We start from the raw sequence: 14150 nt of genomic DNA, 5'->3' as shown, positions 1-14150 counted from the left end.
AAAAACTTTCAGGATCAAAAGGTTTTAAGCAAGTTCCCTAGGAACCAGAATTTTACCTCCTAAATTGGTTGGCTTATCAATGAGTGAGGCTACAACAATCAGTCTGTTAATCAACTTTCCAAGTCTGGCAGCACGATCCTGAAGAACTAACTCCAGATCTAAATCTGGAACATAATTTTTCCATGGGATAATCTTCTTCTGAACATCAGTCCAGTCTGATTGGTTATCTGCTTCTCCTGAGTTAGAACCTAGGAAAGGGGAAAAAAAATCCAATGTAAATGTAAGTATGTATGTATGTATATGTGTATACTTATTATACACATATTTTAAGTATTTAAATAGATTAGAAAGACATTAACTACAATTGTGCATGACACAATTAGCATTTCAACATTAAATTAAGTTTTTAAATTTAGTTCTATAACCACATGAAAATTTAACAAAATTTTCATTTAATAAAATTAAGATTTGAACCAAAAAATTCCGTAGAATTTATAGAAATGGTATAATTGCTTGGTATAATTTTTTTCCTCAAAGTATGTAAAATACAGATTTATCTTACAGATAGTAGATATGAAATTTCTCTAAATTTTTTTATTTTGTTTTATTGTTATTTTTACATTTTTGGTTCTATTTTTATTTTTATGATTTAAAAATATTGGTTCTTAAAATTTTTTTTGTTCAAACAATAACGTATTAGATTAGAATTTTCTGTAGAGATATTATATTCCTAAAAACTATATAATCCTTATCTTAAATTTTTACAAAGTATTTGGTGGAACTTTCTGAAGTGACAGACAGTCTCTGAAGCAATGGTGCCTGGCCCTGATGAGCACCCACCGTGCTATTGCCCTGTCTAGCTGGAGTGCTGTGATTTGTCCTTTCAGACTCTACGCAATCCTGTTCCACTCCAGAGTAGTGAGTGATCCAGGAGCATTGAGCCCACTAGAGATGGAGAGACATGCAAGTAACAAACATGGCATACTGAAGTCAGGCATGTCACGCAGAAAAAAAATTAATATCTGAAGTGGGATCTACAGTATTCAAGGGACTCTGTAGTTGCCAAGGCAGAGAGAGGAAGAGCACTGCAGATGAGATAAGCATATGCCTGTGCAATCGGATATGGAAGAAAACAACTGAGACAGCAGTGGTACTCAGCTGTTTTGATTTGGGGGCCATACCTAGTGTTCTTGGGCTACTCCCGGCTCAGTGTTCAGGGGTCCATGCAGTGTGAGGGACTGAACCTGGGTCTCCTGTGTGTAAGACGAGCTCAGCCCCTTTCACATCACAGTAGCTCACAGCATACAACAAATAGAATTTATTTTACAGACAGGAGCCACGGGGTTTGTAGGAGAGGATGGCTATGATGGTTTCCAACTTAACAGTGGTTTAACTTAAGATTTTTTGCCTTCATGCTAGTGAAGGAGATATGGATTTGGTGGAGAGCCCGTACAGTACTCTCTTATGATACACAGGAGAGCAGGCAAGAGCTGCAGCATTCAGGCAGAATTTCTGACAGTGTACTTTCAATTAGTAACATGGTTATTAGCACATAACCCCAGTAGAAGGGGAGGAAACTCTTGACTTGGATTTATGTTTGGCGGGGGGGGGGGGGTAGAGGGGTTGGGGGGGAACCCTCTTAAAAGCGATGTGGAGATTAAGTCAGAGCTGGAATGCCTTTAGTAGACTGTTGTATGAGTCCAGGAAAAGACTGTCTAAATTAAGTCATGGCAAGTGGGGAAAAGAGTAGAATCCAGATTTGGGAAGAAGAATAAGATGATTTAATAATATATGAAAAAGTGCTATTAGCCAATACCTATTCTAAGTAAATCAATAAGCCTAAGCAGGTCAATAGGACAAAAAAAAAATTTTTACCTATGTCCTGCTGAGACCAGTCGCCTGCTTTTAATTCACAAAGTTGAGTTGAAGAAAGGTACCACTGAAATTCGGCGTCTAAAGGAATTTCAGTGAATTTGGTAAATTTACCAATGGTGATCCATTCGTCTTCAATAAGGCCTGAGAGGCGTGGAAGGGTGTAAAATATAGTCTGAAAAGAGAATGGTAAAGTTTACAATATTTTCCTTAAAAGTAACAAATACACATGTTTAAGATATAACGTATTATTACTGAAAGTCTCATGCTATCTACATAATAATCACATTACATACTTTCATTTATATCACGTAGCAAGTATCTGGGCTGGAGTGATAGCACAGCGGTTGGGCGTTTGCCTTTCACGTGGCCGACCTTTGTTCAATTCCTCCGCCCCTCTCAGAGAGCCCGGCAAGCTACCGAGAGTACGGAGCCCGCACGGCAAAGCCTGGCAAGCTACCCGTGCGTATTGGATATGCCAAAAACAGTAACAATAAGTCTCTCAATGAGAGACGTTACTGGTGCCCGCTCGAGCAAATCAATGAGCACGGGATGACAGTGACAGTGATAGCAAGTATCTATATATACATTCCTATGTTAAGAATTGAGAACTTAGGAAATACTTAAGCACAGGTGTTGGATAGCATTTCGAAAAATATTATTTACTGATAACCAAACACCTCTAAAAACCATCAAGTTTAAGCTCTTTTGATACTAAATTCTATCATCAGACAAGTTTAAATTTTGCTTCAACTACATTCAGTGTCAATGTCCTCATTCATAAAATGAGGATGAAATCAAATTAAACAGCACATGAAAGTGTTTCCTAAACTGCACAGTATAGCAGTATTGTCAGTGGTAACTATCCAGTCATTACACACACAATATGTTTTCTACACAGGAAAAACCACCAGAACAGAATCAAAGGTGATAAGGCATGCAAGTATATGACTTAATCGAATACTAATCAATTTAAAGTGACATAAGTTTCTAATAATGTGCAATTTAGAAGTCTTAAGGATTAATGTGGTTTTCTTTCTACTAGCAGTATTTGTGAACATTTAAACTGGCATACTGGTTACAACTAGGTGTTTATAAAATAAAACGTGCTAAGCAGTATATACTTCAAAATTCCAAAAGCAGAGTTATTTTTTGTTTCTTTGTTTTTTGTTTTGCCATACCCCACAGTGCTCAGGGGTTACTCCTGGCTCTGTACACAGGAATTACTTCTGGCATTTTATACCATAGGGATGCTGGGGATCAAACCTGGGTCAGCTGAGTGCAAGGTAAACACCCTTCTCGCTGTACTATAGTTCCGGCCCTGAAATGCAGAGTTCTTGAAAGTCATTATTTTATTTATATAGTTATGATGCATGTAATTAATGGGGAGTAAGATGTAAAATATAAGACAGTAAAGCAGTCAAAGGCAGAATGAGGGGAAGAGGGAAGCAAGGGACTTACTCCTGCTGCAGAAATGAATAGAAAATGTTGACTTAACACTAGAGTTATTAAAAGTGTTCTTCAGAGAGATGTCAAAGCATTCTGGGTGGTAAAGAACACAGAACAGAACATGTTAAAATATTTTTAAAACTCCCAGATTTTTGTAGTGAAGCAACAAAAGCACACATTAATGTACCAGGATGCTTATCTCACAATATGTATATCCATATTTTAAAGGTCAGTTTAATAGAATTCCACCAAAACCCAAAGAAACCCTCTTTTTATATATATAGTAATTAAAGTTATCGATACTTTCCGGTATTTTTTATTGAAAAAGTCTATGTTACATGTTCAGCACACTGATGCTGGCATACACCACACTCAAGTGGCTCACACTTTAATGTGGCTTAATTAATACAACTTTCAGCAGTAGTGTCAATGTGTTAAATTCAAAGAAAAATTATAATAACTGAAAAAACACAATTTATATAATTTGTATATTAAATTCTCATGTAACTGTAGCAAAAATGCCATGGTTCTTGGAATTTTATGTATAAATACACATTCTGCTACAATCAATGAGGTGGTATATTTGCTCTATTTTTGTCACCCAAAACCTAAAAAATGCAATTACCAAAAGAGAAGATCTTTTTATTCTTTCATTAAAAATGGGCTTCATTACAGCAAGTCTCACCTGAACAAATGTTCTCACTAATTCCTTTTAATGTCAGAATAAATTACTGTCAAGGTGATGTTTACAGTACAGGGGGAAAAAAATTAACCTGATCATAACTCTTCAACAACTATGGCAAAAAAAGGAGCAGGAGGACTGAATACACTGAAAATAACAAAGAATTTATACATGATGATCTTGCTTACCTCCAGACAATAATCCTTAAGTGGGTGAAATGTTGCAAAAAAGAAATGTTCTTGAATGCGCTGCCAATTCTTCTTGGCATTCCTAATAATTAAAAATAAGGTATGTAATACAGACAATTGAAGCAATTCTGGCAAGGCGGAATATGTCAATTATATATTAAAAGTACTGCAGAGTTTAGAATAAAAAAATTTTAAGAACTTATATGCCAATAACTTTGAAGTTCAGCATACTTCCAAAACTGACACAGATTTTGATATTTTGACATGATTCTCAAAGACAAAGAACTATGCCAGAGTCACAGAACAAAGGCTGAACCAGAATCTAACACATTTCTCAATGTGTTATTATAAGAATGTAGATGAACACGGCTGAGTGTGAAGTCTTACTCTCAAATGTGAGAGGAGTAAAGGTGGTCGTCAGCTGACCAGAGGACAAAAACCTCACAGGAAAACCCTGCCACTACAAAAGTTACACGCTTGAGGAAGAAGCAGAATAATAAAAGAAAACTGCAAATGAAATCTAGCTTGGAATCCCTGAAACTTTCCAGAGTAGAAAATGCTATTTTTCCCCCCAGGAGCTGAAAAATTTCTATGTAATTCACTTTTTTTTACAATGAAGATTCGTAAGACATAACCAAACCGATGCAGCTTTTGTAACTCAAATCTAATACAAGCAGATTTTAAATTCTTAACCTATCCATCAAGCTTTAAAAGCTAAAGAGGCAGGATAAAAATGACACATGACTAGCAGGATGATCTTGATGATCATCAACACATGATCAACAACCCAAAAGTTAAGAAGTTACTTAAGACATTTTCCTGGCAAGATCATTTTCCTGCCAACACTAATGTATCTTCTTCACTTGCAAAAATGTTTAGCCCTTCTCCTCACCTCTAGTCACCAGCAGGTTAATCAACCATTACTGAAGTGAGAAATAAAATATTTTGGGTGGAAGATCTTTTTATCACCTGCCAACTCTTTATTCACCTGTCCTCTTTACCCCTTCCCTTTCTGGTTTAGTTTGGTTTGGGGGGCTGTATCAGGCAGTGTTCGAGGTTTACTTCTGCTCTGCCTGTGCTCAGGGACAATTCCTGGTGGTGCTCAGGGGGCCGTGTGCAGTGTCCACTGTATGTACTTTAACCTCTGGACTACTCTCTGGCCCCTCTTCACTTTCAGGGGCTTTCATCAAAGGAAAAGCCCGTCATCACTGCTCTAATCTGTTTTCTTGGGTTTTGTTTCATCTCCCTTCTTTTCTGTGTCAGCTTTTTCTTCAACCTATTCTAAAGGCTTTAATGTCTAATCTTAAGAAAACTAGACAAAAGCCTTATTAACCATCAGTGTCAAACTATGAGATAACTTTTAGGTGCAGCTATACAGTATGTAAAAAGTTATCACAAACCCATCTGAGAGGTTGGAGGGAGAGTACAGGGGATCAGGCATATGCCTTATATGCGGCTGACACCAGTTTGATCCCCAGCATCAGCTATGGCTCCTTGAAAACTGCCAAGAGAAATCCCTGAGCACAGTGGGAGAGGGAGAACCCCAAAACAAAAAAGACTATTTGCAAGAATGACACTTGGGAGGAAGGGGGAGAAAGGAAGGCAGATAGGGAAGGACACCTTCATGCATCATTCAATTTTTTATTCGTGATTATCTAATATGTGACACACGTACCACCAGTGGCCAACATATGAATAAGGTTTAATTAACACAAGTTACAGCAACAGCATCCAGTATTAAAAAACTAAGGTTAGCAAAAAATGTAAGTCTTGGTTTTGACAGTATACCTGCAACTCTTTTATTCTTCCTACAATCTTTTTCAGAGAATTTTTTGGAAAACATTATCTGTATAAGTTAGTTGTTTTGCCTTCATCATCCATTTTCAAAACATAACATAAAGCATTTTAAGTATTCAGTAGAGAAAATAATTTGGGATGAATAAATTTGAGATTAAATGTTAATATACTGTCTATCCAACCAACCATGGTTCACTTTAATCTAGTTTCTGCCCCACGCTACTGGAATTGTTCTTGCTGAATTCAGTGATGTTTTAGGCTCTTAATTTACTTACCTCAAAATCCTATATGTTTCTCGATCCTTTCAGTAATCTCATACTAATCTGATTTAAAATTTCCCTCCTAATCTCTCCCATTGGTCTCTCACTGCTCCTCACTGGCTTCCCATTTCACTTAACAGAAACCGGGCTTGCCTGGCCTGACCTTTCTCAATGCTGCTCTGCTCCTTCCTAAGTCAGACACGCAAGCCCCTCCCCCTCTCCTAGCAGTCTCCATACACCAGGATGTTCCTCTTTTATCCGGAGTATTTCCCCTTCTATTCTTCATTTGGACTGGAGCGATAGCATAGTGGATAGCAGAGCCAGGAGTAACCCCTGAGTATCATCGGGTATGACCCAAAAAGCTAAAAAAAAAAAAAGTTGACTCTTAACAGATGTGTATTCTAAGAGAAGAGGTGAGTTGTGGCTCAGGACTCCTTATTTTTTATTCACTGTTTATGCAACCTGCTACTAAGATTTTAAAAGATGATGTTATTTTGGATCCTCTGCCAGCTGCTCAGCCATTCCAAGTGAGGCGTACCTCTGGCTGACCTCTGTGATTTCCCCAAATGTGGGAAACTTTTTGGTAGTGTGGGGGAGGGGGAAGGGAAGAAGAAGAAGAAAAAATAAACACCCAGCTTTTTTTAAAAAGCAGCTGAAATTTCAAAGGTTTTTGTTTTTTTTATTTTGGGGCCGTGCTCAGGAATCATTCCTGACAGACTTAGGGGACCACGGATAGAACCCTGGTTGGCACTGTGCAAGGCAAGTGCCCTACCTCTGTACTACTGATCAGTCCCAAGTCTTATTTTAAAATAAAGTATAAAGAATTTAAAAGGCAATCAAAAGAAGAGCTGAAACTGACAATAAGAAGCATTGCAATTCTGTACCTCATATAGTGAACTATTTCAACTTTGCCTGTCCAAGCTATATGTTCTCTAGCATGATGAGAACGTGAACAGCACAACACTTGCTGCATCTTCTCTGGGTGTTCGGAAGGAGGAACATGAAGGGCACAAGCTTCACTTACCCTGCTCCATGCATATTCTCCACCTGGTTAAGGCTCGATTCAATAACAGAAGTCAAAGCATCGAATTCTTCAATATGTAACATTTTACACATACTCCAGATTTTCTTAAGAGCAACCAATGCATACAAACGTACACTAAAATTGTGGTTGAAGCACCACTTCAGTATGATAATAAGGGCTTGCTTCAGAACTAGTTTCTGAAAAATAAGAGAGAGAACATTTTTCAAATGTAAACCTGGATCACTTTTACCCTTGATCTTATGACCAAAACAAGGTGCTCAAGTGCTAAAAATGCTAGTCAACTCTACTTTGCTGGCTTTGCCTTGGCAGCTTTTTCTTCTCAAAGTAGGGGCATGTCATTAACTAGTTCCTCAGGAAAGAAAATCTGCCAGCTATTCAGTTTTAAAATGCTATAATGCATTTACCTCATTCTCTGCGACCATTATGTAACCATATTTTAAAAACTGCCTCCATCATTTATTAATTTAGCTTGGATGAAAAAGTTAGAAATACTGGGGCTGGAGCGATAGCACAGCGGGTAGAGCGTTTGCCTTGCACGCCACAACCCGGGTTCGATTCCCAGCATCCCATATGGTCCCCTGAGCACCGACAGGGGTAATTCCTGAGTGCAGAGCCAGGAGTAACCCCTGTGCATCACCAGGTGTGACCCAAAAAGCAAAAAAAAAAAAAGTCAGAAATATTAAGAGCACCATTTTAATTAACATGATGGCGACTCTAAAGCAAGGAATCTCAGAGTACTATTCTGAGCTACTGTTTTTTTCTACTGGTACTCTTAGACATACAATGCACCAAGTGGTGGAAGAAAAAACAAAGGGGCAAATTAACCAGTTTATTTACTTAAAGATATTTTCATTGAATCACTGTGAGATAAACCCTTACAAAGCTGTTCATGATTAGGTTTCAATCATAGAGTGTTTCAAGAGACATCCTTCCACCAGTGCACATTTCCCAGCACCAGTGTCCCCCGTTTCCTCCCATCATCACTGGCCCCAGCCTGCCTCTATGGCAGCTCACTCACTCTCTCTCTCTCTCCCCCTCTCCTCCTCCCCCTCTCCCCTCCTCTATCCCCCCCCCTCTTCTTCTCTCTCTCCTGCTCTCCCCCTCTCTCTCTCCCCCCAGTCTAAAAATACCTATAGTCTTTTGCTGTGAACTCACAATTGTTTCATCTCCATAATCTAGAAAATCACAGTGATAGGCCCTGATGTTTTTTAATTACACAGCTTAACAAATACAGAAAGGCAAAGGAAATGACAATATTTTAAAGTAGAAACCAGATATATTACAATTTTTTAAAAAATGATCTTATTTTGTTTTGGGGGCCACACTGGTGTTGATCAGAGGTCATACCATGAGGTATGATTTATCATCCCTGATTTACGCATTAGGTAACAGGTCAGAAGCAGATCTGAGCAGTGTTTGTTAGTAAAAGAATAGTCACTTCAAACAAAAAATGTTCAAATTGGGCTTTACATATCTACCTATGCCTGTGTAAGGTTTCCTTTCCTTTGGGCCTTCTCTCTCATTCCGTGCCACTGGCTAATTTTCTTTGGTGCAAGGCTGCTGCCATGCAGGACCGACACTGCTCTTCTCTGTGTCTAGGAGGGTCCACAGACTCACTTTTTCTCAACACATGTTCAGAATCATCTATTTGGAAAGGTCTCCTCGAACCCACTTTCTAAAAGATTCATCTCACTGCCACCAAGATGTGATCCCGGGGGCCGCACTTGTGTGCGGCCTCTCCACAGCTGTATAAGCGTGACTCCAGACACCAGCTAAATTTTTCGGCATGGGCAGCTCCTCGCAGAAGGTCTCCAGACTGAGAACTAAGCCGTGGCCCCATGCCCGCCCAGGAGGGGAAAGGTATTTCTCTCTCTCGACTCTTCCTTGCCGGGGCTAAAGGGCGTGGTGACCGCCATATTATGACAACCACAGATGGGGTTTACAAGCTTGCAATGATCCAATATCTGGAAGAAATCTCCCTGGACTTAGTTGCTAAAGTACAGAAATCCAAAACTTCATTATCTCTTCACAACAGGTCTGACTCTAGTGGGGTACTCCTAACAATAATAGTGAGGTTTGTGTTGAAATATTGAATGTAACCAAAGTAAATAGAAAGTAAAGTGAAATTTATCAGTTACAAGGCAGGGGGTGGGGGGCGGGATGGGAGGTGTATTGTGTTGAGTTTTTTTTTTTTGGGTGGTGGGATATGGGCACTGGTGAAGGGATGGTTGTTTCAGCATTGTATAACTGAGACTTAAGCCTGAAAGCATTGTAATTTTCCACATGGTGATTCAATAAAATAAAATTCTTAAAAAAATAAATAAAATAAAATAAAATAAAATAATTCTTCTCGTCCCAAACTCCCAATCTGCAGCCTCTTCTTCTGCTTTTTCTTAAAAACTTGTGTCACTATCCAGATGTATAATGTTTATTATCTCTGCCTCACTGGAATGAGGTGGAAACTTTATCGTGCTCACTGCAGAACCCAGCTGGTCTACACCTTAAACAGCAGATACGGAACAGGGATCAAGGAGAGTGAGACTGGCAAGGAGCAGAGGCCTCAGGATCTCTCCCAGCAGTGGTGCTCAGGCCCGAAGTAGCAGAGCTTCCCACGGGGTGGTCTTTAGACTCGGACAATGCAGAACCTGGAGCCGCACACATGCAAGTAGTGAGGATTAAGGTTACAGAAGGGTGGCAAAACATTTGAAGGGGAATGCTGGTCCGTGCAACCCAGGTTAAGACACTCAATTTCTATTTCTTCGGGGACCAGAGAGATAGTATAGTGGGTACGGTATTTATTTGCCTTGTACGTGACTGGGTCCTATCCTTGGTACCACAGTCCCATGACCTGACTATGAGTGATCCTGAGCACAGAGTCAGGATTAAACCCTAAGCATAGATGGGTATTGCCCCAAAACAAAAATTTTATTCCTTCCAGTTTTTCTACTATGAAAAGTGAACATTATACCTACTTCACAGGATTTGTACAAAGATTAAACATGATGAAAGTGCCATGGACTCTGTAAATGCTAGTATCCTTTCTCCTTAGAATCATCAGTGTTTGGGATCAAGAAATACACAAAGTTCTCCTGCAAGTCAAGTTTAAACTCTTCCTTAGGTAACTTAAACTCACCTTTTCTGGAATATTTTCAGTAATGATGTCAAAATGTGACAAAACTGATAAAAATATGCAAATGCTTGTTTTAAGGTTTTCTTCACCCTGAGGAAAAAAAAAAGAGGGGGTAAAATAATTATTGAGGACTTCTTGTGCAACAAGCATGTAAGTCAGCGGATGTGACATTGTGACTCAGAATGGGAAGCAGCCTTTTTCCCCACACAGAAATATAGAAGGAAAGCAAGGGCAGGAATGTCCTAGAGCCAAATGCCCACACATAGCAATTAGCAGATATCATGAGATACTTGACTGAGAAGTGGAAGTGGGAGACACTCACCTCAGTCCCACGGGGCCCTTACTGATGGGAGTAGAGGGCAGGGAGGAGCAGAAGGGAGAGAAAGCAAATAGGACAAAGTAAGATAACAGAACAGAGACAGGACTAAGGAGACAGCACAAGGAGCTGGAACAAATGCTTTGCATGTGGGAACTCCAGGTTTCATCCTCAGTTTACACAGCTGTCCCTGAGCAACCCGGGAGCAACCACCAAGCCCGTAGCCAGGAATAGTCCCTGCGCACAGCGAAGGGTGGCTACCACATAGAACCAAGAGAGACAAAGAGACCGGAACAAAAGGCAGGCAGAGGTAGACAGACTAGGATAAAAGAGTAGGGCAGGGGAGTGACAGAGGTAAGACTTCAATTTGTGAAATGGGGTCTTAAAGTAGACCACTTTTAATGTCATGATGAAAGGGCACTCAGAGGGAAAAAAATTTTTTTTTGACAATGATAATGATCACTCTGGAAAAGAACTGAAGGCTGAAAGTAGGTAAAGGGACAAACATGATAACTCTTCAGTAACTGTATTGCAAACCATAGTGCCAAAATAGGAGGGCGAGAGAAAGAGAGGGAGAGATGGAGGGAAAGAGAGACAGAGAAAGAGAGAGAAACAAGACAGACAGACAGAGAGCGACAGAGACAGAAAAGAGAGACAGAGAAAAGTGCTTCCTGCCATAAAGGCAGGCTGGGGAGGGGGTTGGTGAGGGAAACTGGGGTTATTGGTGGTGGAAAATGTACAATGGTAGAGGGGTGGGGGTTGGAAGATTGTATGACTAAAACCCAATCATGAACAACTTTGTAACTGTATCTAACAGTAATTTAATTAAAAAATAATTAATTAAAAAGAAGAAAAGACACCAAGAGTATGAAACAATCCCACTAACAGTGATTTGGAACAGCAGATCACATTAGTGATAGTAAACTAAAGAATGCTAGATTGGAAAGAATGCTAGTTCAAAAACTGCTCCAAAAGGCAAACCAGATGGTCAACTCCTTTATTTAACCAGCAGTGATTACATTTCTACTACATGCTGGGTGTAGTATAAGAAAGGAAAATCAGAAGTAATAAATAAGGTTCCTATCTTTTATGGAGCTGACAGATTAGTGGGGAGGAAAAACAAAATCAAATTAGACAGTAAATTTAAACTATTGCCTTACTTCTGTGCTACCAAAATCCATAAAAAGAGGATCAAATTAGGGGCTGGAGAGATAGCCCAGCGGGTAGGGTGTTTGCCTTGCATGCTGCCTACCCGGGTTCAAATCCCAGCATCCCATATGGTCCCCTGAGCATGGCCAGAGGTAATTCCTGAGTGCAGAGCCAGGAGTAACCCCTGTGCATTGCCAGGTGTGACCCAAAAAAAAAAAAAAAAAAAAAGAGGATCAAATTATTCAAGGAGGTAACTTCCTTTAAGAAAGAAAACAAATGGGGGCTGGAGCGATAGCACAGCGGGTAGGGCGTTTGCCTTGCACGCGGCCACCCCAGGTTGAATCCCAGCATCCCATATGGTCTCCTGAGCACCGCCAGGGGTCATTCCTGCGTGCATGAGCCAGGAATGACCCCTGTGCATCGCCAGGTGTGACCCAAAAAGAAAAAAAAAAAAGAAAGAACACAAATGATGCACAAGTTTAGATCTAAAGGAAAAGAATCAGTTATGGAGATAAAGCAGAAGACTATTTTAGACAGAGGCCACAAAATGTGAAAAGCCTGAGGGCAAAAGGGCCTGGAATAAAAGAGAAAATCAAAAGATCAGAGTCAAGAGTTCGAGCCCGGGGACCAGGCATCCTGGTGTCCATGCTCTACTAAAGGCCCCTCCCACCTGCTTTGGACTCGTGAGACAGAAAGCAGGATGCATCCAGAGACTGGATAAACACATGTACAAGACAGGTCTCAGTCCTGAAAACCACAGCCACTATGTAAAGGGACCTTGCTACCCTCATGGATATATGAGAGAGCTAGGCCCAGCAACCATAACCAGTCTGCTTACTAAAGCTGAAGTTAACATGAGCAAAGAAGCCATTGAGATGCACAGACAATCATGAAAAAATAGTAAAACACTGCTCTTGGCACCACTGAGTTCTGAAGTGTTTTGTTGTTTTGTATTTTGTTTTGTTTTTGCTTTTTGGGTCACACCTGACGATGCTCAGGAATTACTCCTGACTCTGTATTCAGGATCTACCTCAGGCGGTGTTCAAGTGAAAATAGAGGGATGCCAGGGATTGAATCAGAGTTGGCTAGATAAGACAAGTGCAAGACAAATGCCCTACCCACTGTGCTATCCCTCCAGTCTGAGTTTTTGAGTACAGAAGTGGGTACGTAAAAGGACGGAGAGAGAAGTATACAAGACTTGCAGGCCTAGGCCTGTCTCTCTCTGTCTCTCTCTGTCTCTCTCTCTGTCTCTCTGTCTCTGTCTCTGTCTCTCTCTCTCTTTCTCTCTCTCTCTCTCTGAGTACTTCTATTTATTCAGCCATTGATAAAGCTGATTGAATTGGGGCATAAACTCCAAATTACTTTTTAAAAAGTTTTTAAATTGAGTATCTGTGAGATAGACCATTACAAAGCTGTTCAGAATTGGGTTTCAGTCACACAATGATCCAGCACCCATCCCTCCACCAGTGTACATTTCCCACCACCAATGTGCCCTGCTTCCCTTCCACCCCCGGCCTCCCTCTATGGGAGGCACTTTCCTTTTTGCTCTCTCTCCTTTTCCATTTGTGCATTAAGGTTTGCAATACAAGTTGCAGGCCTCTCAAGGCTTCTGGTCTTTAATTTGCAAGCAATATTTTAAGCAAGTGAACAAACTGATCAAAATTTTATTTTGAAAACCCTGCTCTGGCTCCAGTGTAGCAAAAAGACGAAATTGGAAGCAAGAATGAATAATGGCGGCCTAGTTATAACTTAGAATAAGATATAACAGTAAAAATAGGCAACAGATGAACAAATTCAAATAAGAACAATTGAAAGTGGTCATGGTCATGGGCCAAATACAAAGCATGGAAAGTGCAGCCATTATGGGCTGGAGCGATAGCACAGCAGGTAGGGAGTTTACCTTGCACGTTGCTGACCCAAGTACGGTTCCTCCGTCCCTCTCGGAGAGCCTGGCAAGCTACTGAGAGTATCCCACCCGCACAGCAAAGCCTGGCAAGCTACCCGTGGCGTATTCGACATGCCAAAAACAATAACAAGTCTCACAATGGAGACATTACTGGTGCCCACTCGAGCAAATCAATGAGCAACAGGATGACAGTGATACATATAACTATGTAGATAACTATGTAGATGACGGTCTTACTCACAATAGTAGAAAGATCATGTTTGGGAGAACAAAATAAAACACTTGATGTTAGACTTCCAGATTTAGATAATAATAAACATTCAAAGAGAATGTTTAGATAGGGGGTGACAAATTTT

The 14150-nt window shown here is 40.2% G+C and overlaps 1 protein-coding gene across 4 annotated transcripts in view; it reads right to left on the bottom strand.

Moving 5' to 3' along the window:
- Nucleotides 1-14150, bottom strand: part of TARBP1 (TAR (HIV-1) RNA binding protein 1) — a 71987-nt gene that overhangs the window by 1497 nt on the left and 56340 nt on the right. For 3 of the 4 annotated variants that reach the window (XM_055147143.1, XM_055147144.1, XM_055147145.1), the window contains exons 23-27: nt 10427-10513; nt 7273-7469; nt 4192-4273; nt 1876-2047; nt 57-248 (exon numbers count right to left, since the gene is read on the bottom strand). In XM_055147143.1, the coding sequence (XP_055003118.1) occupies nt 57-248; nt 1876-2047; nt 4192-4273; nt 7273-7469; nt 10427-10513 (730 nt within the window). Of the gene's footprint in view, nt 1-56; nt 249-1875; nt 2048-3333; nt 3415-4191; nt 4274-7272; nt 7470-10426; nt 10514-14150 lie in introns of those variants that run through there. The other variant, XR_008631421.1, reaches the window with a different exon arrangement.

The sequence above is a fragment of the Sorex araneus genome, chromosome 9 (genome assembly GCF_027595985.1).
Source record: "Sorex araneus isolate mSorAra2 chromosome 9, mSorAra2.pri, whole genome shotgun sequence".
Lineage (NCBI taxonomy): Eukaryota > Metazoa > Chordata > Mammalia > Eulipotyphla > Soricidae > Sorex > Sorex araneus.
The sequence above is the reverse complement of the archived record's forward strand: the minus strand, read 5'-3'. Positions and strand labels throughout refer to the sequence as shown.